Source organism: Callospermophilus lateralis, chromosome 14 (genome assembly GCF_048772815.1).
Source record: "Callospermophilus lateralis isolate mCalLat2 chromosome 14, mCalLat2.hap1, whole genome shotgun sequence".
Lineage (NCBI taxonomy): Eukaryota > Metazoa > Chordata > Mammalia > Rodentia > Sciuridae > Callospermophilus > Callospermophilus lateralis.
Window position 1 is genome coordinate 96965633 of NC_135318.1, and position 25839 is coordinate 96991471.

General features: G+C 41.8%; 1 protein-coding gene across 2 annotated transcripts in view; it reads right to left on the reverse strand.

Annotated features, from left to right (window-relative positions):
- Mgat4a (alpha-1,3-mannosyl-glycoprotein 4-beta-N-acetylglucosaminyltransferase A) overlaps positions 1 to 25839 on the reverse strand; it is a 99306-nt gene that overhangs the window by 8216 nt on the left and 65251 nt on the right. For both annotated transcript variants that reach the window (XM_076834018.2, XM_076834019.2), the window contains exons 6-14: positions 24729 to 24775; positions 22931 to 23044; positions 21958 to 22033; positions 11121 to 11235; positions 10033 to 10163; positions 8144 to 8251; positions 7845 to 8038; positions 5285 to 5363; positions 4616 to 4682 (exon numbers count right to left, since the gene is read on the reverse strand). In XM_076834018.2, the coding sequence (XP_076690133.1) occupies positions 4616 to 4682; positions 5285 to 5363; positions 7845 to 8038; positions 8144 to 8251; positions 10033 to 10163; positions 11121 to 11235; positions 21958 to 22033; positions 22931 to 23044; positions 24729 to 24775 (931 nt within the window). The remainder of the gene's footprint in view (positions 1 to 4615; positions 4683 to 5284; positions 5364 to 7844; positions 8039 to 8143; positions 8252 to 10032; positions 10164 to 11120; positions 11236 to 21957; positions 22034 to 22930; positions 23045 to 24728; positions 24776 to 25839) is intronic.

The following is a 25839-nucleotide window of genomic DNA, read 5'->3' on the forward strand; positions in this document are numbered from 1 at the left end:
TGCTCACTCATCCTCAGTGTGGCCAAGGCACTTGCAGACAGACCCAAGCAATGGCACGGCTGTGCTCTGCGTGACTTCCTGGGAGGTGAAATCTGAAGTTTGTGTGTTCTGCATGTCACACTTTACTCTATTTTTTAACTACTTAAAAATGAAAATGAAAACAAACATTCTTAGTTCATGGGACACTCAAAAACAGACAGTGGGCCAGATCTGACTGCAGAGCTGTTAGAGCCGTGGCCTATCTGCAAGGGACCGATAGACTACCAGTATGCCAAGGCACACGGAACCCACGGCAGGCGACGACTACGCTGGTTCCTACAGTAAATGGTGGACTTGTAAGCTTCCCACATAATATTTTTATTCAAAAATTAATAATAAGCTTATTTCATAAAAGTCTGTCCACACTTTGTGCTGGATGGGGGTCGAGTATGTGTGACATAGAAGGATTACTGAGTACTGAACGGGCCAGGGGATTCAGAGTTGAAAACTACTGTGCAACTTGGAGCATTTTAACTAAAGCAATATCTAACACCATTTCCTGATGAGCTCATTTCTTTAGAAAACTAATGACCAAAGCAGCAGGAAGATGGAAAGAAAGAACAGAGCCACATGGTCACCCATGGAAACCCACACAGGAATGCAACCACACAGATGAATGTCACGCAAGGGGACATTCATCCCTCTTAGTTCATGGGCCACTAGAGAGGGATGTTCGTATCATAATTTTAAAGGATGTACTGTGCATTTGCAGATCTGTGCGTGGAATACTTCTGTAAGGAACAAGCACCGCCAGACCTGCTGCTGAAGCCCTGGGTACAACAGGCAGGAGGGGAGGAGGCTCAGTCGGTTTTTAAAGTGGCCTTTGGAACCATGGGCCAGCCTTCTTTTCAAACAGCAAAATTAGCCTCTATCTGAAACCCAACTATCTACAAGACTGAAAGATGGAAAGAAAGAAAAATGAAGGAGGAGATCACCAGAGAGACTAGAATCTGGCACTGGAGTCCGGGCTCCTGGCACTAGAAGGGACACAGGACTGCTAGGTCCTGCAGTCTGTAGGCTCCTCCTGCCCTGCCCTGGCAGAGCCCTTCCCCTCTTCCACCGTTTCTCTGCAGAAGGCTCCTCTGCCTTCTCAGAACTTGAACCACGGAAATAAACAGTATTTCTTCCATCAGACCACTGTCCTCTTCAGGTAGCCAGCAGGGGCTCACCAACTGCAGTGGACACCCTGGGATTTCCAACAATGCCTTCGGGCAGTCTGATCCCTCTGGATTCAGGCCCCTCTGCAGGCCACCCTGGGCACTGGCTCCCGCCTGAGGGGGCTCCCCTGTACTCTTTCCTGGCTCTCCTTGGTGAGTGTCCAGCTGGGCTCCAGGGTGGCCTGCACATAGCCACCGTCCTCCACTTTTTTACAACCCACTTCTCTACCACAGTCCATGGCGCCCTTAGCCTTGAACTTTCCCAAGTTCTGTTCCAAATTGGGCCCCTGAGGGAAGGCTGAGGAGTGCCCTGTCCTTCTGGTCTGCCTCTACCCAGGGCAAAATCTGCACCCCACCCCGCCCCCACCATCTCCGGCAGGGAGAACACCCCTCTAGTTAGAGTGACACCTGCTTTGTGAGCGGAGTGCTGACTGTGGCAGCCTTTGGTATTCTGAGATCACTTGCCAGTGTGCTAGTGACGTGGCTTTCTGGCTGCCAAGCCATGCGGGTGGCTTACTGGTCTCTGCTGAGCAGCAGAGTGGGGGCCAGGGTGGGTCAGCCGGATGCACGCAGCCAGCATGGCCTACTATGATGCGAAGCCCGGCACACAGGCAGAGGGCCTGACGTTGTCCTTCGGTGGCCAGGCCTGGGCAAGGTATGGACACCTGCTGCAGGAGCCGCTGCACACAAGGCCAATAGCATTACTATCTTTCCAAACCCTACTTAGCATAAACTTGGACCAACAGCATTGATACATTTTTCAAACACTAATTAAGGTGGACCAGCAGCAGTGAACCGAGGGCACACTGGGCGGGTCCTCTCGGCACCGTAGGAGTCCTGCTCCTGTTCTTCAATGCATCCTGCCCTTACACTCGTCCTCCTGCTCTGTGGACTCAATCTTCAAATTCACGGGAACCCAGAAAGAGGAGGAAACTAAAGATGAGCTGCTGGGGTCTCTGCCACTCTGGAGGGCGTGGCCTGCCAGTAAGAGCGTGGCACTTCCGCTTCCTGCACTTGTGCAGACCCCTCCTGTGGGCAGCAGCAGGGAGGGAATCCCATTTCCTCTCAAAACCCTGGTTTCACGGGAACAAGGAGGCTGAGCAAGGGTGACAGCCAGGCCCAGCCCTGTTACCCTGTTTGCCTGGGTCTGAGCTTCCATCTCTATCCCATGAGTGGAGGTTGGGTAGAGACTGGAGCTGCTCTCGTCTAGAACAGAGTTGGTGACAATGACGGTGGCAGCCCGAGGACAGACCGCGGCCCCCCTGGCCTAGCAGCTGGCAGGAGAGCCCTTCGCTCTGGGCTGCACCTGGCAGAGCAGACCTCCTACCATTGAGCACAGGCAGGGAGGTGAGAGAGAAGGCCTGGTTCAGTACTGCAGACGGAGGACACTGGAGGTTTAGTAGATTCCCATGAATAAGAGCGTCTCACGTACACACCCGCCCAGGACAATCTTGAGTTTTAAACACTTTTTTTTAATGATTTCACCGGCAACAGCTGTTTGTCTGGGGAAGGTCTGTTAGGCCCTCACACCACCACTCACTGCAGCGCACGCCTTACAGGAGAGTTTTTTATACTCAGATGACAAACATCAAACGCTCTATTTCTGAGGGGCTTTTCAGTTACACGAGGTTCTCAGTTTGACAACTCCTAAGTTCTCTTCATAGTCTAAGTACACGCGAGTTCATGATATAGGCGGTCACTGTCTTCAAATTTCTGCAGCGCTATTAAATACACATGTCTCTGTTTCCTATGCTGCTTTCATAATCTAGAACAACTCTCTCAGAAATTAAATAACTGGTAGGTAACAGGGGTCAAAAATGTCTTTGATACTCAACTAGTTTTGCATACATGTCTAGAGATGGCCCGCGCATGAAGATAACAGTGTCATCCTGCCTGCCAAAACCACAGGGATACCACTCGGGGGGAGCCCTTCCTCAGCTGGGTGACGTGGACCACAGGTAACTACTCTAGGGAGCACCCAAGGAAAGCCTCGCCCTCCAGACCTACAGGCCAACTGGCCAACCTTCTCCCTGCCTGTGTGGTGTGGCACTGGGAGGTGGTGCAGCCACCAGCTGGTGGGACCTAGTGAAGCACGGAACTGTTTTAAAATGAAATGTCTCCTCATTCACTGAATCAGCATCTACCAAGTGACAGGAGACACAGGGACAATGCAGGTGGACCATCTACTGTTTTTAACAACGCCTTTGAGCATAGGCAACTACCCAGACTGATCCCACTGAATTAGCCCCTCTCCCCAGGGTGACAGAAAGGAGCTATGAGATGAGAGGGTCACATAGCAGAGGCGCGAGGCGCGGTGTGACACAGGCTGAGCTGGTGAGGGAGGGTGCTGCAGGGTGGGCATTACATGTCCCCCCCAAGGCCCACGTGCTCCAGGTTTGGTCTCCAGCTCTGTCATTCCTGGGAGGTAGTGGGACTGTTAGTTGGTGGGGCTTAGTGGAAGGAAGTTAGGTCACAGGGAGTGTGCCCCTGAAGGGGACATTGGGACAGCCATCATTTCCCAATCTCTCTCCCTGCTTCTCTATCACACACTCCCACCATGACTAATGCCTCTGCCATAGGCCCTAAAGCAATAGGCCAACCAATATGGAGAGAAACCTACAAAACTGTGAGTCAAACAAAAATGTTCTCTTTCTAAGGTGATTTCCACAGGTGTTTTGTCATAGCTACAGAAAACTAACAGAAGTGAGGAGGCATTCATCAGGAGGAGAAACCACAAAGGATCAGTTGAGGCAGAGGAAACAGCTACATGGCTGCACACAGGGCAGGAGGCACTGACTGGAGGAACAGCAGCCTCGGGTCTGGAGATACAAAGACTAAGAGGAAGGAAACAAGAAGTGAAGGGGGATGGGGGCTAAGGACTCTGACAGGGGAAAGTCACTGAAGATTCTGCCAAAGTCCACACTGTTGTCAGGACCATCACTGAGGTGACCAACACAGCCCCAGCTCTGAGATAGACACGGAGGACACAGGGCATCCTCACAGATGGGGCAACTTGGGGCTCTCAGGTAGGGAGAGGGGGTGTAGAGCATGACTCCAAAGGAGAAGCTCAGCAACCAGATGGACAAGGAGGGCAATGGCCAGTGAAGAAATGCCGGGGTTACAGGTGCTCAGAACAGGTGGCGACAGCCGCCCAATGTCTGTGGCCATCTCCACACAGACCTGAGGCTCAGTAGCAGAGTTCGACCAATAAGAGGCAAAGGGCAAGAGGTAGTGGCCGCAGACTCACTGTCAGTGAGGACCAGCAATGACACGGCCCGGCAGGGGCAGTGAAAGTGCCTTTGATGCCAAACCCACACTGGTAATCGCCATCTCAAGTTGCTTAACACTAATAAGAGTTCGAAATTACTTTAGGAATAGGTTCAGAAAAATAAAAGACATTATACTAAAGTAGGTATTACCTATTCTGAAATAGCCATCTTGTAATCGTTTGTCTTTGGTTTCTTTGCTTATTTCCAAACCTTCTCTCTGAAATAAAACCAAAGTATTAGTTTACAAGTGACTGCTTCTATTGAAAACAGACGTGAGTCATGAAAGTGGCACTTGGGCGCAGCTCTCTCCAGAGAGCAGTGTCAGTCACCAAAACACTGATCAGTAAAGGTGCTTTGTTTACCCATCATCTGAATCTGGGTATAAAATATTGATGGCTGGAAAAATCAGATACTGAATCTTGTACAGCAGTCAAAAACGTGTGTTGACTTGAAAGAAACCAGGTATTTCTAACAGAAAAATAAATTAATTTTGTATATTCACCAACAGGTACTTAAATGCCCAGTGGTATCTGGAGACTCAAAATAGAAACACCAAGTAAACACTGAAGTAAACAGTCTTTTTTTTCCCCTAAAACAAATGTCCACATTATTTTCCAACAGAAAACAAAACGAAGGCTCTGTGAATGAGGACATGGGCCAATATGCTGGGGCTCAATATTTCAAGACAATTTTAGATCACCCCGCACTGGAGTCCTACAGACCATGAGATGTTCTTTCATCTTATTAACAAGAACAGCCTCACACCAGGGCTACAGGGATTAACTCCTCGGAAAGGGAGAGAGGAAGGAATTGTTGTACCTTAAGTGGCAAAACTTCAACAGTTGTGTTGAGCAGAATATCTCCTGGGTGCTCCTGGTTGCCACTGTGGAAAAGATAACTGCAATGCAGACAGAAGAATGTGTGTCGGTTATTAGAGAAAGTTTTCATAGGAAAAGTGCTAGTCACGGCAAGTTCAAAGACTAATTATAGCCAATACAAATAATTTTAGTATTAGGAGAATGAAACTAAAAAGAGCCTTTTCCAAACACCTGAACATCAAATGTCACTATTTCAAACATTTGAAAAATCACAACTTACTCGACATACTGAGATAAACCTAACAGACACTTGGTGTGAGCATGACATCCTTATGCTCTGACATTCTCAGAACTAAATAGTGGCTATTTGTAAGTGTGGGAGGAATGGGACCAGATAGGAAGCAGGAAGTATATCTCAATACAAACCTAACTTAGGGTTAGCTACAGTGACTGATTAAAAGTTTAGGCTTAGCAGTCACAGAGACCCGATCCCTTGAGTAACTTTCACTAGTTTTCTGAGTGAGTTTCTTCCACCTACTACAGATATTCCCACCTTCCACTATTTTAAGGAGTTTATGAGAACCATCAAGAAAGCACCTGCGTGTTAAAAATAATCAGCCAGGTGTAAGTTACAGGTGATGACAGGATTGACAAAAGGGTATTTATAAGCAAAAATCACCTGTGATGACAACTGATATTTAAACTACACACAAAAGTATACCTATCATTTTCCCATGAGAAAGACATGTGTGTGTGTGTGTGTGTGTGTGTGTGCGTGTGTGAGAGAGAGAGAGAGAGAGAGAGAGAGAGAGAGAGAGAGAGAGAGACTGACTCTCTGTTGTCGAGAGAGAGAGAGAGAGAGAGAGAGAGAGAGAGAGAGAGAGAGAGAGAGAGACTGACTCTCTGTTGTCCAGAATGAACTCCTGGGTTTAAGTGATCCTTCCACCTTGGCATCCCATGTTGCTGGGGCTGCAGGTGGGGATGCTCTTCCAGAAGGCACCTTGACTTGGAACACTGATCACACAACTACAGACCCTTCACTATCTACTAAACAGGCCCAAGCTGGGGCAAGGGCAGCCACATTAAGAGCACATGAATGTAATCTGGAGCTTAGACTGAGTCAGAGATGTTCACCAGATGACAATTCACTGCGGAACAACTCCAAACCAACCAGAAGTTTAGCAATGGATAAAGGAATTGATGGGGTGTTAAGTGGTCACTGAAATGCTCAGGACAGACAGAACAGAAAAATATACAACTCAAAAATTACCCATGGACTCTGACCCAAAGCAGAAGCATACAGGAGTACCAAGAAAAACAACATGCCAGCCCAGCCATGATGGTGGCTTTGGGGTAGGGATTTTTTTTTTTTTCCTGACTCTTCACACTTTTAAATTTTTTAATAAGGAACACATAATCAATCTGGAAATATTTTTATAATGTATCATTTCTATAATGACGACTACAACTCCCCCCCTTAGCAAATAATGCACTGCAGGGATCAGGGAGGGGTTCCTTTTCTCTGTCCTAGGATGGGTGGGCTCCATACACATTAGGAAATTCATACCACCACAATTCCAGAAGAACTGTGTCACTACGTTATATTGTCCTCTCAACCACAAGTAACTAAGGTCAAAATTACCTGACAGAGGGTTATTGCAAAAATACTGGCTATAAAGAAATTTAACTTCCAATATGTAATTTCTTTATCAGATTTTTGATGGACATTTTTCATTTGCTAAATAGTATATTATATATAGAAAACATATAGATGTATATATAAAAAACACAATACATAAAATAACTTTTTTTCTTTTCCTGATTTCAAAAGCAAATTGCTCGCTGAGACTTCCACTTGGGAAGGCGAGATGCAGGTAGCTTCCCTCTTCCTCCCTCTAAACCCAACGGAAGCCCTGGACTCTCTCTGTCAGACTCGAGAAGACCAGGGCAGTGAGAAAATGACAGCCGCGAGGGAGCGGGGGTCCAGGGAACAACAGGCTGGACGGTAAGTTTTCTTTCAACTAATACGTTCTAGACTCAGAGCCAGAGAAGCCAGCAACCTGGAAATGCCGCCAGGATCAAAAGCAAAAGTCCCCCAAAGGCTGCTGTCGGCCTAAGGATGTGGAGGAGCACAGTCTAGCAAGATAACCTTCAGACCCAAACATGGAAGAGCGCTGCAAAGGCTGAGCAGGAGCTGGCTTCCGCACTCACCAGGCCATGCCACAGGGCTCTAAGGCCACCTAGGGGTGGCACGCCAGGCAACGGCACAGGAGAACAGGGACAAGGCTCACCTGCCCCAGCCAGCCAGTCGGCATGAGCACAGGTCTAGTGGGGCCACCCTATCAGGGAGTGCCTTCCCTCTGCAGGTGTCAATAAAACAAACCAGAGAACCAGACTGCCACCTGATGGGGAGCAGCTCCCCTCCCTGCAGGAGCTACGCTGGAGGAAGCTGCCCAAGCCAAAGGTTTAAAGAAGACCCAATCTAACATTATGCCCAAAACGTCCACCTTCCGATTTTCAAAAAGCACTCATTGCATCAAAAAAAAGAAACAGTCACTGACCTTTCTACATTGACGGGCTTATCAAATTTGAACAAAATGTAGTCTCCAGCTATTGGGGTGATGGCCCAGAAGAAATCCTCCCCCATGTACGTTTTCTCCAGTGTGTGTCCTTGGTAAACCTTCAAGGAAGTAGACACCTCGGCAGGAGGGTTAACATGGATCTTGAGAAGTAATGGTTTCATGTAATCTTTATCCTAGCAGGAAAGAGATACACCATTAAACAACACATGCAGAAAATTACCAGCTATACACTGAACAACAAATGGTACATCATGAGAAAATCCAATCAAATCACTAACCGTGAGTTTCTGAATTTTTCCCGACAGTGATGAATGCAGACCAACGTGTTGGAAAAGGGACGGTCTGAAGCGAATGCGTAGGTTTGCTTTCTGTCTATCACAATGTTTCTAAATATTAAAAAAAAAAGTGCTATTGTTATTTGATAAAGTGAGACCTTGTCCTTATCTGGAAAAATGAGAAGTCCTTTAGAAGGACACTAAAATCACAATTCCAAGGCATGTGATTTTTATGGTCCTCTTTGAGGTGTGAAATGATTGCTGCACACCTGACAAAAGGCCATGATCCGGGGTTTAAAAATGGCAACAATAGGGGCTGGGGATGTGGCTCAAGCGATAGCACGCTCGCCTGGCATGGGGCACTGGATTCGGTCCTCAGCACCACATACAAATAAAATAAAGATGTTGTGTCCACCGAAAATTGAAAAATAAATATAAAAAAAAATGGTAACAATAAGCCCAGCTAAGGGAAGAAAAGAGGGCTTGTTTCACCCATCCTTCAAGGCAGGTCAATAAAGATTTAATTTTGAAGGTTAAAAAGCACCAACTATGGAGGTTCCAAAATATCTTTAAATCAGGTAATATAATAAAGAATTTGCCAAATATCTTTAAATCAGATAATATAATAAAAAATCTGCAAGTACTAAGAGGCGCACATTGTTGGAGGGTGAAGGTGGTGAACAGCTTTGTGTCCTATAATTAAAAAAACCTGCAAGTCACACAGAAAATATAAGTTAAGGCCTATATCTTAAAAATGGTTTGTTCAAATCAATTTATATGCTGAACTACTGTTAGAAAGTTCACAGATACTCCACTACTTCTCTGTGGTCCGTGATTTGCTCTAAGAATTTATTGTCCATGGGTTTTATTGTTGGTTTTTTAAACAAAGAGAACACAACAATATCTCAAGGACCCCAGAAGGCAGAGTCCTAAAAACCAGCAGGCAGGATGATCAAACCTCCCAGGACACAGGCCTGAAGCCAGATTTCACAAATGCCAATTTGTTACAATGAATGATAAAGCAACCCCCTAACAACAGGGCTTAGAATATTCACTCAACATTATGTGTTACAATTGATAAGAATTGACATGTTTATATTTTGATTATGCTTACACCAAATACATAAAAAGTTGAAGAATTATATTTCCCCAGAGATATGATTCAAATTGGACAAGGAAATAAATCTTTTTTTTTTTTTTTAGTTGTGGATGGATACAATCTCTTTATTTTTATCTATTTATTTTTATGCAGTGCGAGGATCGAACCCACGGCCTCATGAGTGCAAGGCAAGCATTCTACCACTGAGCTACAATCCCAGCCCTCTATTTACTTTTTATACTAAGAATTTTGGAAAGAATTTGCTGTCTGAGTGACTAAAGCAAAAGCTGTCATTCACTTAGTTATCTGCCACCCTCATCCTAAAGGTGAGCACACTGCTATGTTGCTTGCAGTCAGACACCAGAAGTGCCTTATTATTTTGGCATAGGTATTACTTCTATCTTATTCATTATTCCAGATAGAGTCTGATTTGTCCCCAAAGTATTTGGAAAATGAGGATTGGCAGAGAATAAGAAGAAAACAAACTGAAACACCCACAGGACAGGTAGGATCAGTATCAACAGCCAATAACAACAGAACAGAGAAAAGCCACTGTCCTGCAACAGGCTTCCCTGCTTCGAGGGGTTTTCCAATATTTTAAAAGTCTTGCAACATTGGAATTTTTCACCAATTTGAGAAAGACCACAAGCAGTGGAAACACCGCCTTCTCCCAGCTGCCTCATTCAACTGCTCACTGGCCAAATCTGGCTCCCCAAAACCCACAAAAGCCACATTCATTCAGAACAAAATACAGAGTCGCAACTCCCACCCGCCTCCCGCAGAATTAACTTACTGCATCTTTTTCAGGGTTACAGACTTTGACCCAGAGAATATGGTCCAGGAGCCAATCGATGGGTTTCTCCTTATAGAACATAAATATGAATTCTACGATCAGAGTGAGGTCTGGCGCTTGGAACATTTTACCTGAAAAGACACTTCCAGTCAATAGCTGCAATAAAGAAACAGGTCATCAAAATCATAAGTGAAATCTGAACACGAAGTACATTGATCAAAGCTAGTGCTCTCAGCCACAAATCCCCCTATCTCCCACTTGCACCATCAAGAACAGACAAACTCGCTCTAGCTAGGCATCTACTCGCTCAAGCTGTCACCTGGGTATAAACAGAAGTAGTGACCTCCTGACATTATTACAAAATCTATCACTACTGGCTCAAAGGAGTCAAAGAGCAAGTCAGAGTCTTCTTTCATGTCTTACTAAGATTCTTCCTATAAAGAAAGGAACAAGAGAGGTTTAGGTAAAAAGAAAATTATCTAAATCAATAAATAAAAAAAGAAGAATAAAAAGGAATCCCAATTGTGTTTTTAATAAAACCTTCACAAGATGTTTCTGAATCTTAAATAAGTTCTGAGTAGAGTGACCAAAAAGGTCAGAGGCCCAGGCGCTAAGACCTAACTTTTTAAAATAACATAGGAAGTGAAATGTCTTCTTCTGAGTACTTTTTAAAAACACGTAAATTTCCTTCAAGTCTGAAACTTGAAGCATAGTCTCTTCGTTGGCTAATTTAGGAATATTAAACCTAAAAGGTCTTAAATGAGAGCCCCAAGCCGTTAATGAAAGAAAGAAAGTGATTAAAAAGGAATCCTCTCTGAATGCCAATCCTGGGGTGACAACGGAACTGCTGGGTGTTGGGAGAAGAAACCAGACATGCTTCTAGAATCTAGGCTGGCACAGTGTTGGTCTTTGGATACTCCAAACTCTCATCTTTTCATACTAAGAAGCCAACATATGCTCAAAAACAATCCATTTCCATAGGGGGAAAAAAAGCGACTTTAGGATCAAAAAAAAAAAAAGCAATTGGTTTAAGATTCTGAGAATCAATTATTTTTCTGAAAAGTAGATAAATCTTACACTTTTCTTACCAATGAAGCCCAGCTGGGAAAATTCTAGAATCATCCATTCCTCAGAAGAAAGTTGGAGTGCAAAATTTTTTATGGTATTAAAATAATTCTGTTTGACAATAATGTCATCTTCAAGCTAGAGAAAATTGAACAATCATATTAATAAATCAAAAAATTAAGATGCAGATAGGACATTATTATGGAAAAACTCAAGCATACTTTCATCAGAAAAGTCAAGAAAACAATGAAAATACCAAAAATAGACTTCATTAAACATATTCAGAAAATAAAATGGAAGACACACACTGTGGTTCAACTAAATCACTCCTTTTCTATGGGAATCACTGTCCCTTTCCATCAACGGGTCCCTTTTGGTTCTTTTATGATGCTGAAGATTTAACACTATTTTTCCCCCTTTCAAAGGAAAATAAGTTTTGCAGTACTTTTAAAATTTTTGCTTCTAGTCATGAAGTTAAAGAAAAGCCAGCAGCTTTCCTTCTCTACCCTTACCCTGCTAGTTAACCTATGTGAAAAGTTGGGTAGACATGCATTTGACACCTTCCGAATGCACTTACAGACCAATATATGAGGTTCCGATCTGCTAAAGTTTGGATCTATTAACTTCCCAAAGGCTACGTGTTGAAGACTTGGTTCCCAGTCCATGGCACCATGGGAGGTAGTGGGGCCTTTAGGAGGTGCCTGGTGGAAGGAATCAGGTTACTGGGTGTGTACCCTGAAGGGGCTATTGGGACACTGGCCCCACCTCTACCTCGCTCTGCTTTCTGGCTGCCATTGGTCAATAATTTTGCTCCTTTGCACACTTTCTACCATGATGTTCTACTTTGCCAAAAGCCCAAATCAACAGGGCCACACTGTGAGCCAAAAGTAACCTGTTCTCTTTGTAAGCTGATTGTCTCTGGTATTTGTTACAGTAACGGAAAGCTGACTCCCATACCATCCCTTGTGTCAATTTTATAAAAAGGATCATACCATGACACTGACATTTTTCTCTTAATACATCATGAGTATCTTACCAAGTAATAAACATCCACTGAAGTCATTTAGTTTAACAGTGTCTCATGGTTTATTCAGCTCTTCCCTGCTCACAAGCAGACATTCAGGTTGTTTCCTGGTTGTTGTTCACACAATGCTACAATACTTACGCTTATACCTGCATGTTAGTGCATTTCATTCCTGTAGAACAGAACCCTAAAAGTTCCTTTTATATTAATAAACACCTACAAAATATTGAGAGCTGTGGCAATTCACAGAGTGCTAGTTCCCCTGGGCTTTGCCAGTGCCCAGTGCACTCTCTGTGTGGAGTGTTGGCCAATCCCCGAGAAAAGACAGAAATGGGGACCTTGGCCTGTGGAGAGCCCTCCTCCTCAGAGTCTCCTCTTACCAAACTTCATTTTGTTTCTGTTTCTGGCAGGACTCGGGTTTCAACCAGGGCCTTGTGCATGCTGGGCAGGCGCTCTACCACTGAGCTGCACACCCACCCTTTCCTCAAATATCAAAGCCACAAAAATATTTGATATCTGTAAGGTCCTTACTTAGCATGTGGGTGTCCATCTTAAATGACAGCCACCATTTAAGGCTTTCCCACCCAAGGACCTTTCTGAGAAAGGCTCACCACTCCCTCATACCAGCCCCACTCTTAACTGCCCACATTAGGATACTCCAGCTCTAATCCCTGAGCCCCCCCATAAAAGTCCCAAACCTCAAGCCTGTGCTGCCTCTGACTATGGAGAAATGGCCTTCATTTGTCAGCTCTGACAAACTCTTGTGTGTATCTCTGCCAAGTCTCCATCTTCCATTTCTTGCTGCCCGTCTCCGGGTTCCTCGCTTTCCTTTCAATAGCATAAGAATATTTTTCCTTTTCTGATTTCAGTTATCATTTCTCATTACCTGAGTAATATTTGTCTTAGTGTTTGATTTTTCATGTACTTCAGTACTGCAGGTTTTCTTCTTCCTATCTATGAAGAAATATAGTGTTTGGAAAGGTACGCTATTGATGGGCTTGCCAACTATTTATTGAGCTTCTGTTGTGCTATGGACATTATGATGAGTCCTAGGACATCATTGAACAGGAAAGACGTTTTACTTCCTTGGAGACCAGAGGGGCTGAAGGGAAAGGCAGGCAAAGCACAGAGCCAAGTGACATTCAACCTTGCTTTTAAAAACTAGAGACACCTCCACTCATGCCTGACTGGCTTGGCTATGCCCCACAGGAAGGACACAGAAGAGATGCATGGCAAGGATCCCCTCCGGCCCTTTAAGACCCACTGCGGCTGGCCACCTCCCTGACTTGGGCCCCCAGGGCCTGCTCTCCACCTCACAGTTCTGTCTCCTCCTTAAGAGAACTATGTAAATGGAATCACGCTATGTAACCTCTGAGACTAGCTTCCTCATTCAGAACAATTCCCTAAGATCCAAGCTATGGATCAACAGTTTGATTCTGTTGGTTGTTTAGTATCCTACATATGGATGTATCATCATGAAGTCACCTTATTGGCATCAGATCAACAATGACATTAGATCCGCCATTTCAGGTCGGGAGCCACTTTTATCTAAGGAGACCTAGGTTTCGATTTAGGAGCCATTTTATCTAGAGATCCTGAGGAACTGCTGCTTGGCCTCCCATAGAACATGTGCCTGCTAAAGGGTCCACCCCACCCCAGCCCATGACATAACCCCTAAAGCAAGCTTGTGAAATTGCTCTTGCAGGCTATAAAGATGCTCTGTAAGTGACACTCTCTTCTGCTCCCCTCAGAGGGACAGCCTTTTCAGTTTGCTCCATGCTCTGACAATAAATCTCGAGTGGTATTCTGGTGTGTGGTGTGGTTCTTGGACTTTGCGAGTGTCCTCTCACACCAGCTGAAGCACACCTGGGTGACCTGCAGTCTGGGGGCAAAGAGTACATGGCTGCTCTGAAGACCCATGACAGATTGTTGGTGGACAGAGTGCTTCAATGACATCAATGTCTCATGGCAGGAGCCACCATGAAGACTGATGTGCCTCATTAGTGACTGCAAGTTTACAGAGGAAACATGATACAAAATACTGTTTTTACACTACGCAAATGTAATACTGGAGAGGGGAATGCTCTATACACGTATCTGCTTAAATTTTTAAAAGCTAGAATGAGAAACTAAAAACTGTGGTGGGGGCTGGAGCTTTGGCTCAGCGGTAGCGCACTTGCCTGGCATGTGTGAGGCACTAGGTTCAATTCTTAGCACCACATATAGTAAAATAAAGGTCTATCAACAACTAAAAAATATTTTTAAAAAAATAGTAGTGGTGGGGGCTGGGGATGTGGCTCAAGCAGTAGCGCACTCGCCTGGCATACGTGCAGCCCGGGTTCGATCCTCAGCACCACATACAAAGATGTTGTGTCCACCGATAACTAAAAAATAAATATTAAAAAAAATTCTCTCTCTCTCTCTTAAAAAAAAAAAAATACTAGTGGTGGGCACCCATAGGGGAGGGAGGAACCAGGGTAAAGAGTCAGGGATAAAAGTGAGATGTTGGTGACCGTACCTTCTTTTATAAAAGTTCTGATTTTGAAATGCTAGGCTCTATGTAAAAAAAAGAAAACTCTAAAAACTGACTATAAGCCAAAACAAACGGACCTAGTTTCATATCAAGTTGGTACCACGGTCACACAGGATAAAGAACCACTCAGGTGACTTTCAGAAACCATACTTTGACTGTATATACTCATCATGATTTATTCTATGGGGAAGTAAGAACAAAGAAAGTTCAAACTGCATTTGGAAGTCTTATTGTTAGTAGTGATATTAATATTTTGAGATCATTCTAGAAACCATTTTATACTATACAGCAAAAAAAATATCAGGATCAATCGTGCTATTACAAACCAAGACTTTCAGTGTAAGAGGAAAAGAAACAAGTACAAAAAAATTAAATGAAAACCCTCTAATCACATCTGAACTGGAAATATCAATACACACTTGTGCAGTTTCTTTCTCTGAAAAACACCCTCTTCCTTGCTCCAAGTCCTAGAAGTAGAGACACAACAGCAACCAGCATCTCAAGTGCCCAGATCATGTTCTTAGCCATCACATGCCTTTGAGAGGAGCAGGCACCTGAAAGTGACCGATTCCTGATCTGGGAAAGGAAACATGCAAGATGGGCCAGCCAAGGAAGTGATCAAAGATCCTGGACTTACAGAAAGGAAATAACAGCCAACCTATGAGGCTCTTCTTTATCACACTGGTGTACCAATGTGAGCATCGGTAAGAATAAAATTAATAGACAGAATCAAGCATTTATTCTGCCTTTTCTTATTGAACTATTTTTCAAAGTAACCATAGCTGAGAAAAGAAAATTCTTTATAGAAAAACTCAGCTTCAAGGAACATCAGTGAAGCAGAAAATTACCACTTGGGAACCTTTAATAAAATAATCTGGGGAGAGATCACCAGTGGAGACTGAAACCTTCAGAAAAGTGGATCCTGGGAGCTTCTCCTGGGGATGAGGTGGGCACACAGAGCCCACTGCCAACCTCAGCACCACTATCAGGGGGGCCACCTCACAGGTGAGGTATCAGGAGAATACGGCACCCCATGAAGTGCCAGAACCATCTAAGTCTTCCAGAAAACACTGTCTTCCAGTCATCTGCAATGAATCACTTTATGAAACCAGGAATGGCAGTGTCATGGTAAACTTCATTCTGAGTTGCAGGCCTAACACCAGGACAGCTGGCATTCCCAGACCCCTCGAGTGTGTGTCCTTGGTGGTGCCAAGCAACACCCAACTCTGCTGCCTTTTTAAAGGAAGCCTCTGAAAGTCTTGAGTATGACATTCCCCACTCCTGTAACCATGAAGCCACTTTCCTAGGGGATCACAGCAAGGTCTAGAATAAATTCCTTTGCTCCCTCGACCTTCATCCTAATACTTCAGATGTTCCCAGGTGACCTCTTTCCTTCATAAACTGACATATCAGAGGACTTTTTAGGGTAAGATGTTTTTTAACACTAATACTCTGTAGGCAGGTCATCTGACCTCATTAACAGAATTCTGCATAATTTAAGATTGTAAAGACTAAATATAAAGCAACTTCCTCTTTCCTGAGCCATAAGTTTGGGGAACATACAATAATTTTAAGAAAATTCATGGAATTCATATTAGGAACAGCTGAAAATTTAGAAACAATCTAAATGACCAGCAATAAGGTAATTATGATATCTGAATAACAGTACTTCAAGAAATAATTAAAAATTACATTTTAACAAATGTTAAATATAACAAAACAGGCTATCAGACAGTATGTATAATCTGATCCTGTAACTGTAAGAGAGTTATTAGACATCAGCAAGAGAGTGGAATAGGTAATTCCAAGTCTGCTTCCTCCCTGACACAGACACAGATTTAAAATTGGTGCATTCAAAGCCCTCCCTTGGGCGTGGTACCGTGTGACTGCAAAGAACTCCCAACTTCTGATTCTCCCTGGATCAAGAAAGGAGTAGATGTATCCCTAAAAAATGTAAGACATTGGATATATATCTCAAGGGACTGGTTTTTATCTTGTCTTAATCAAAGCAGGGAGTAGAACAGAGCACCACATCAAGGACCAAGAACAAAGGCTGTCCATTAGCACCAGAGGCTGCAGTACCACAGACAGACACTAGGTAGAGCTCCAGGACTATGGCGCTACCATAATCAAGCTGTCAAAAATCAAAAAAAAAAAAAAAAAAAAAAATCTTGCAAGCAGCGTGAGAAAAGTGATCCATCATATACAAGAGAGTTTCTATTAGTGTCAGAAGACTTCTGAGAAGAAACTCTGCAGGCTAGAAGGGACTAGGATGGTATATTCAAAATGCTAAAACCAAAATAACCAATGAAACAAGAATACCTGGCAAGACAGAAGTTAAGGCTTCCCAAGATAAGAGCTGAGTGAGTTCAGCACCAGGTTTCTTACTGATAAAGAAAGTCCTTCAGCTTGAAGTGAAAGAATGATAAATAGCAACAAACACTACAAAAATATAAAGCTCCCTGGCAAAAGTAAATATACAGACAAATATAGAATTCTGCAGTAAGGTAATGCAGTTGCATAAGTCATTTTAAATCTTATACAGAATTTTTAAAACCAAAAGCATAAAAGTAATCACAAATCTATTGTTAACAGATGAGCAATATAAGAGAGGTAATTGAGACAAAGAATAATAAAAGGCAAGGGGACAGATGTAAAGAAGTATGAATTTTATACTGAAGTTAAATTATCAGTTTAAATAACTTTAAGAGGTTTTGTGATTGCAGTGATACCACAAAGAAAACAGATATACACAAAGAGGAATGAGAAGGGAATCACCGCATATTATTATAAAAATCAATAAAACAAAAAAGAAGACAGCAAGGATTTTAAAAATGATCAACAAAACGGATAAAACTCTAGGTTGAGTGACTAAACAAAAAAAAAAAAAGAAGACTCAAATAATTAAAACTGGTAATGAAAAGGGGAGCTACTTGGAGGCTGAGGCAGGAGGATTGTGAGCTCACGGTCAGCCTGGGAAGCAGAGCAAGACCCCGCCAGTAGAAAACAAAGAGGAGGAGAAGCAGGAAAAAGAAGAGAAAGAGAAAGGATGAGGAGGGAAGTGATGAGGAAGGGGAGAAGAGGGGAAAGGAAAAATGAAAGAGGGCATTACAACTGATAAAAGGGTTATAAAGATGACCAGTAATACTTATATGCCAACAAACTGGATAACCTAGAATCTCAGGTAAGTCCCTACCAAGACTGACCATGGAGAAATAAAAAGTTGAACACACTTATAACAAGGAGATTAAAGCAGTAATAATGAAAAATAAAATAAATGAATCTAAAAGAACATCTCCCCACAAAGAAAAGCTTAGGACCAGAGAACTTGACTTAGGAGTTCTGCTAAGCATTTAAAGAACAGACACCAATTTGTCTCAAACTTTCCCAAGGAACTGAAGCAGAGAGAACACTTTCAAACACCTTGAGGTCAGAACCAAAACCTTTCCCTCTAAGATCAGAACCAAAAGGGAGCCCATTCTCACAATTAGTCATACTAGCTAGACCATGTTGACAAGAAGAGGAAATAGGCATTCAAATTAGAAAAGAAGTACCCCTAGCATTATCCAAAGATGAAATGATTTTATACAGGGAAAAATCTAAAGAATAGATTAAAAACCATACAAATAAATGATTTCAGAAGTTTCAGGATACAAAATCAACACACAAAAAACATATTTCTGTCTACCAACAGTGACCAATGCAAAAAGAAAAACCATCCCATTTCCTAAAGCATCAAAAAGGATAAAACACTTGGAAATAAACCTAATAAAGGAGGTAAAAGAACTCTGGTAAACTACTAAACATCACTAAAAGAAATCAAAGAGGATAAAAATAACTGCAAAGACACCCAGGCACTCGTGGTTGGTGAGACTTAGTATTAAAATGTCCGTGCCACCCACAACAATCTACACCTTACAAGATCCCTGCCAAAGTTCTCATGAGATTTTTCACAGAAATAGAAAAACAAATCTCAAAAAGATAAAGAATAAATAAAGAATCTCAAAGGATCCCAAATAGCCAATCTGGAAAAAGAACAGAGTAGGAAGTCTCATTCTTCCTGATTTCAAAGCAATGGTGATCCAATCAACATGGTACTGACATAAAGACAGATACCTATCTGCTTACCTAGGTAGGTAGACACACAGACACACACACACACACACACACACACCCCAATTAGATGGAATAGGGAACCCAGAAATATACCAATGCATACATGGCTAAATAATTTTCCACAAAGGTGTCAAGAATATACAATGAGGAAAAGATAGTCCTTTCAACAAATAATTCTGGGAAAACTGGATATTCACATGCAAACAAATAAATCTGGATCCAAACTTTTTACTATATACAAAAAAAAATTAACTCAAAATGGATTGGAATTCAACCAAGGAGCTAAAATTATGAAACTCCTAGAAGACATAGGGGAAAGCTTTAGGCACTGGATTCAACATCTGTACTTTGGATATGGCTTCAAAAGTCTAGATAAAAAAAATCAAAAGTGGAGAGATAAGACTATAGCAAATAGAAACTTTTGTATGTCAAAGGAAACAACATAGCGGAAACTCCACAATCAAACTGGAAAAAAATATTTGCAGATCTTCTAAAAAGGGTTACTACCCAGAATGTTTAAAGGAATGTTAACAAGGAAAAATCAAATAACCCAGTTAAAAATGGACAAAAGATTTAAATAAATATTTCTTCAAAGACCACACAGATGGAAAACAAGCACATTAGCTGATGCTCAACATCATACATCATGAAGGAAATGAAAATCAAAACCACAACCAGATACAACCACATCATTAGAATGACCATCGCTAAAAGAAGAAAATAACAAGTACTGGTGAGAAGGCAGAGAAAATGAGCCCTGTGCACTGCTGGCAGGATGTGAACTGGCACAGCCACCATGGAAAATACTATGGCGGGCCCTCGAAAAATAAGAAATGGCACAATAATGACTCATCAACCCCCTTGTAGGTATATAGCCAAAAGAATCCCAACAAATCGTGGAGAGAGAGGTACTCACTCCAGTTCACCACAGCATCATTCCCAGTAACCAGAGCTGGAAGCAGGCCAACAGATGAACTGACACGAAAATGCGGCTCAAACACACAGTGAACATCACGCCGCTCTAGAACAGAAGTCCTCCCTGCCACATGCTGCAACAGGTGACTCCACTAGTATGGAGCACCAAGAACCGTCAAAGTCACAGAAACACGGGTAGCAGGTGACTAGGAACATGGGGGAGGGACAGTAACTGATGTTTTTGGATAGAGTCTCTGTAGGCTTTGCAAGGTGAAAAGGTCCTAGAAATCTTTTGCACAACCGAACTGTACTCTCAGGGAAGGTGCAGACGGTAAATTAACGTTACGTGTTTTTGCCACAAACTAAAAGGGGCTATATTAAATGGTATAAGTATAAGCACAAACTGTAAAGAACGACAGCCTGGAAGCAGGCAACCAACGCAAGCTCATAGCTGCCACTGTCATCATAGCTTACTCACCGCTCCTCAGGAAACATTGCCTTACTACTCTCTCTCTCATCCCCATCCTACCCTTAATTTCTTAAATAATTATTCTTCCTAGGCTCCACAAAAAAAAAAAAAAAAAAAAAAAAAAGGCATTAAGTTTCCATTAATTCTCTCCTAGGAGCTAAATTGAAAAAAATAAACTTTAAAAGCAACATAAGGACACTTTAAAGTTCCCTACATCAAGTTCTTAACTGTAATGTACAATGTATACATTGGCCACAGAACAAAATAGCCAGGTTCAACAATAATATTGGGATTTTTTTTTTTAAAGAGAGTGAGAGAGGAGAGGAGAGGAGAGGAGAGGAGAGGAGAGGAGAGGAGAGGAGAGGAGAGGAGAGGAGAGAGAGAGAGAGAGAGAGAGAGAGAAATTTTAATATTTATTTTTTAGTTATCGGCGGATACAACATCTTTGTTTGTATGTGGTGCTGAGAATCGAACCCCGGCCGCACGCATGCCAGGCGAGCGCGCTACCACTTGAGCCACATCCCCAGCCCCAATATTGGGATTTATAAAAATGAAATGCTTTCCTTACTATTTTGAAATTAAGACTTCTCTAAATCTAGGATGTCATGTTTTGACACACAAAACTCAGACACTGTTGTATTCTAACTGTATTTATCCTTTACAGTTCTTATTTCGTGAATTAAGAGTAAATCATGTTGAATGCAGCTGATTGCTATGGTTTGGATCTTGAGATCACCACAAGGGGGTTTATCCCCGAGAAGCGCTACTCAGAGGTGGTTGTGGAGCCTGTAATGTGGGGACGTGTGGGAGCCCTCTCTCTTGATTTCTAGCCAGGAGATGAGCAATGCTTCCACCGTGATGTGCTCCTACCGCGGGCCCAGAAGCAACAAAGCCAACTGACTACTAGCATCTTCAAAACCGTGAGCCAAAATAAATCTTTTTTCACTATAAGTTAATGACCTTAGGCTTCTGTTATAGTAAAATGTCCAAGAAGAGAAAGTCTGACCCCAATGTGAGGTCTTCCCATGGGAGGCTATGCTGTTTCCTTCTCTCTTCTTCCTCTATCCCCCATCACTTCCTTTCTGATTCCAGAACTAGAATCTCTTCTTGCTGTCCTCATCAAAATCTTCTCACCAGAAAGGACCTAATAAACTTTTACAGTAAAAAATAACAGCAGCCAGGATTAGTGTGCTATGCTTCAGAGTATTTGCATTTTGAACAAGGAATAAACTCTTTTTGGTTAAAGAAAATAACCTATCATTAAGGAAAATTAGATTTGAAAAAATAAGAGCTTCCTAGAATTCTTTGCTATTGCCTACCAGGTTAACAAACCCCACAACAGTGCAGGATTCTTCTACTTGAATAGCATTAAGGCCACAATGCTTTGGGGTGGGGGTGGGGGTGGGGGGCATTTGAATTTATTATCTTCAATATAAATGTAACTGTATTGTGGCTTTCAAAAAGATTTACTCTACCATGAGACCACTCCAAAAAAAAAAAAAAAAATGTAACAGTGGAGAGAGGAAGGAGGAAAGAAGATGGAGGAATGGAGTTCAAAGGAAGCGGGACATAGTGAGGTTGCCCCTCCACACGGGAGCTGGGGCCACACTTGCTGCACTCAGGAACCCCGGAGCCCACATCCTCAATCGCCATGGGGATCCTGCTCTCTCTGAGATATAATTAGGACTACACAGATCTGAGGAGGGCTGTGCTTCCAAAACCTCCTGCTTTAATGAATATACACCCTTGATAACACTTCTTCTTTAGAAGTGTGAAAGACATTAAAGGAAAAGCCACACTTACCTGAATGTAATATATGCCCTTTTCCTGAGCATACATCATTAGAAAACAGTAATCTAAGTTTTGCTTTGTTCTCCATCTGAAATGAATAGTTTCAAAAATAGGTTAGGAATCAGACTGAAATTTAACAAAGTAAGATTAGATGTATAAGCCTCAAGTTTTCTATTATAACACAAGAGTCAAAGAAAATTCTCTTTTCTCTAATGCAGCATTAAATATACCAAATACATTCCTAAGAACACCAATCTTCAAGGTGTCCTGAAGAAAAAAAGGTCAAGTAAGTTTGGGAAAAACTGTGCACATATTTCTTTCCTGGAGATATGTTAGTACATTAGAGACACTGAAACATCTAGCAGCAAAAACATTTGCTGAGGAAAACTTTTTTTTTTTTAAACCATGCTGGGGATCAAACCCAGGGCATCACATATACTAGGCAAGTGCTCTACCACCGAGCTACATCCACAACCCAAGAAAAAGAAATTTTAATCCAATATTTTCCAAACTTCCTTGACCACAGAAAATGTTCAAGTAACACCTGAATGTCTTGATGAATTAATCCTTAGATAAAACATACTTTAGGTAACTCTGGTACCTAGGACTGTGTTTTACATACAGGTACAGATTAAAAAATATGTATTGAATACAGGTACAAATAAATAAATACATATTTAATGTTAAAAAATTAAATGTAGAATATTTAGACCTTTCAGTGAATTCCTGGCAGCCTATAGAAACACACTAAAAATGTATAACAGAAGTGATTCCAAAAGCCAGATTAAGGAAAACACAGTAAACTAAAAGCTCATACTAAGAAAACTTCCAGAATACATCTCACAAGCTGCCCTGGGCTTCATGAGATGATCTTGAGTATGTTAGCAATCCAGCCCTAAAATTTTTGCAGGTTTGATTGACAGAAAACACATTTATTAACTCCCACACTCACAGAATGGAAGACTTTAAAGGACACTCAGCTCACCTCACTCTTTCTTTTGAGTCTCCAAACGTCTCCTTTAGGTTTGTCAAGTCAGGGTAATAGCTTTCAGGGGGTGATATTACTTCCACCAGGCCAGAACTGATTTCTTTAGAAAATCTGCCATGAGAAAGGTAAGCTCAGTTATTGAAGCTCTGTGAGATTTTATTTATTTTAACATCCAATTTAGCACATTTTATATAAAACACACCAGAGAACATGTGTCGCAGGAATAATGTGATGGTCAAAATGTGCTAAATGAAGCTGCTTATCACTGAGCTTATTTATCTGAAAACACAGGTTTTTCTAGTAGCACAAGGTTTGGGATTTTGTTGTTCTTGTTCTTAATACTGCTTTAAAAAAAAAAAACCAGTATAAAATGCCATTAACCTTAGAGTAACAGAAAGCCCAGGAGAACTGCAGTCTTACATTCCTACAGGCAATCGGAATATTTAAAAAAAAAAAAAAAATTAAGGTCCCACAGAAAGTAGGGAAATAAAGGAAAGAAAACAGATTAATTTCTGTATGCATCTAAATACATATACTTGTGCAAAATTCAAAGTTCTTCAATTTTCCAGAAGCTTCAATTTTCCAGAAGTTGTAGGTTATAGATTATGTCATTCCAGGCCGGTGCTTCTCAACTTGGGTGATTTTATCCTTCCTGAGACATCAAGCAATATCTGGAGGCATTCTGGCTGTCATTACTATAGGAAATACTATTAAAAATACCTGTCAAACGTACTCTGCCCAGGTCAGCCCTGACAACAAAGAATTACCTAACCACAAACATTAATAGCATTAAGCTGGAGAAATCCTTTTCTGAAGTTTTGAATCAGTCTGCATGTATACAAATGTAATTTTTCCACATCTGCATTCTTTCTCATTTTTGCAAATCTCCAGAAAATGCTTATGTAACTACCTGCCTTTGCACAAATGTTCTTAGTGTTTGACTGAGCTTTGTTTCTGGCCTTGGTTTTCCTGCACATTGAGGAAGAAGTAAGTCAACAAAATGACTGCGCCAGCCCACCACAGGCCTGCCCGTTTGCTCTAGGGGAAGGGGGACCAGTTATTAATTACTGCCCTGTTCCTTCATTTAAGGAGTCCACATATCAAAGTGCATTTCTACAAAGAATGTCAAGAACTTTAGCACTTGAGGAAAACCTAACAAATGACAAATTTAATCCTGAACTGTGTGTAATATTTTTTAAATCTCCAGGTTTAGCATTTCAATGGACAAAGTATCATATTATTTTAAATAGAGAGCCAGCAAATAATTGCAACTTCTCTGGTCTTTAAGCAGATACAATTCAATGAAGAAACCTACGTCAAGACTAATTTTTATGATATCATTATTAAAACTACTAAGGCAATACTGTAAAAACTAATAACAGGCTTCCCGCCTGTTACCTGGTTCATGTCCTGCAGGGGGCCAGACGCTGCTCAGCGCTGAGGCCTGAGATGCTACATGAAGATATGCCCGGCAGCCTGTCTATTTAATCGAGGGTGAAAGACTTAAATAATCTCTTAAGGCTATCTTCACTGCCTTCATAAACAAATATTTATTTGAAAGTGTTACACAAACGACATTCAAATCTCTTCCATACTGAAATACACCAATTTATTCCAGCAGATAAATGAACTTAAACACACCTGCTTTATGAGAATGTAAAAGACAATGGTAGGAGGTCTAACGAACAATGATCTCCAGAGAGATTAACTATCAAGGCAGGTGCTTTCTTTTAGCAAAAAGCCAGAGACAGCAGTAAACTAAAATATTTCTATTTCCTAATTAAGAAGGACTTACTCTTTCTCCAGGTTGGCCACAACACTGTGGACATAATCAATATCTGTCTGGGAAAGAAAAAAATACCAAAATTCATATTTGTATTCAACCTTTTTATATTTTTATTTAACTTTTAATACTGAACTCAAAATTAGACAAATGACAAAACATGCAGCAAAAACATTAAATTTTCAGGCAACTTGAGGGATCTGCATTTCTGATTTTATTGTATTATTGTGCTATTCAATATCACTAAATACTTCATACAGTGAGCAGATTTGTAAGTGTTTATTCTTTCCAACTGCCTACACTCGATCACCAGGAAACTGGGCACAGAAACTATTCCTACTTCTCTGGAAACACCCAGACCTTGAGTAGTGGGCAGAGGCACCGACAGATGCAGCCTGCTGTCAAGAAAGACTTTTCCATTTGGAATCTTAACATTTGGGTTCAAGATTTGCCTCTGGGGCTACTGGACAGTATCATCTGAAGTTTCTTCTCTGAATTTAAGTTTCCTATTCCATGAAAAGAAAAAAAGTGGGAGAAAAATTAAGATCCCAGAGATGACAAGTTTAAATGATAAAACTGAAAAGCATGCAATGCAAAGATGTGCTGGGATTCTGGGGACCCCTGTGAAGAAAGCCGCACCTCTGACCAACCCAGAAGCATCTGGCCAAGCCACCCGGGTCTCTGCCAGGTACTCTCCTTGCTCCTCTCCCACTGGTTGGCAGCAAAGACAGGTGGTCACTGAGCTCTCAGGGGCTGCTTACTTTTAGAGAAAAAATTTTCCTGATTATATTTTTTAAAGGCACATAGATCTTTTTAAAGGTGGTATTACTACCCAATTCTGAGAATAAGTCTGTGAATCTAAAATGAATATACAGATTCTAAAGAAAGAGCTTTTTTTACTTAAGAATCAAGTGTTTGTCCTGGTTAAGTAAAATTAAGAGCTGGGCTGATACGTGCTACAATGAGATGAACCTTGAAAACACCATGCTAACTGGAAAAGCTGGTTGCAAAGGACTACATAATGTGCAACTGCTTTTATATGAAATATCCAAAGACAAGTATCTGCAGGGACAGAAAATAGATTATCGGTTGCCTAGAGCTGGGGGAATAGGAGGATGACTGG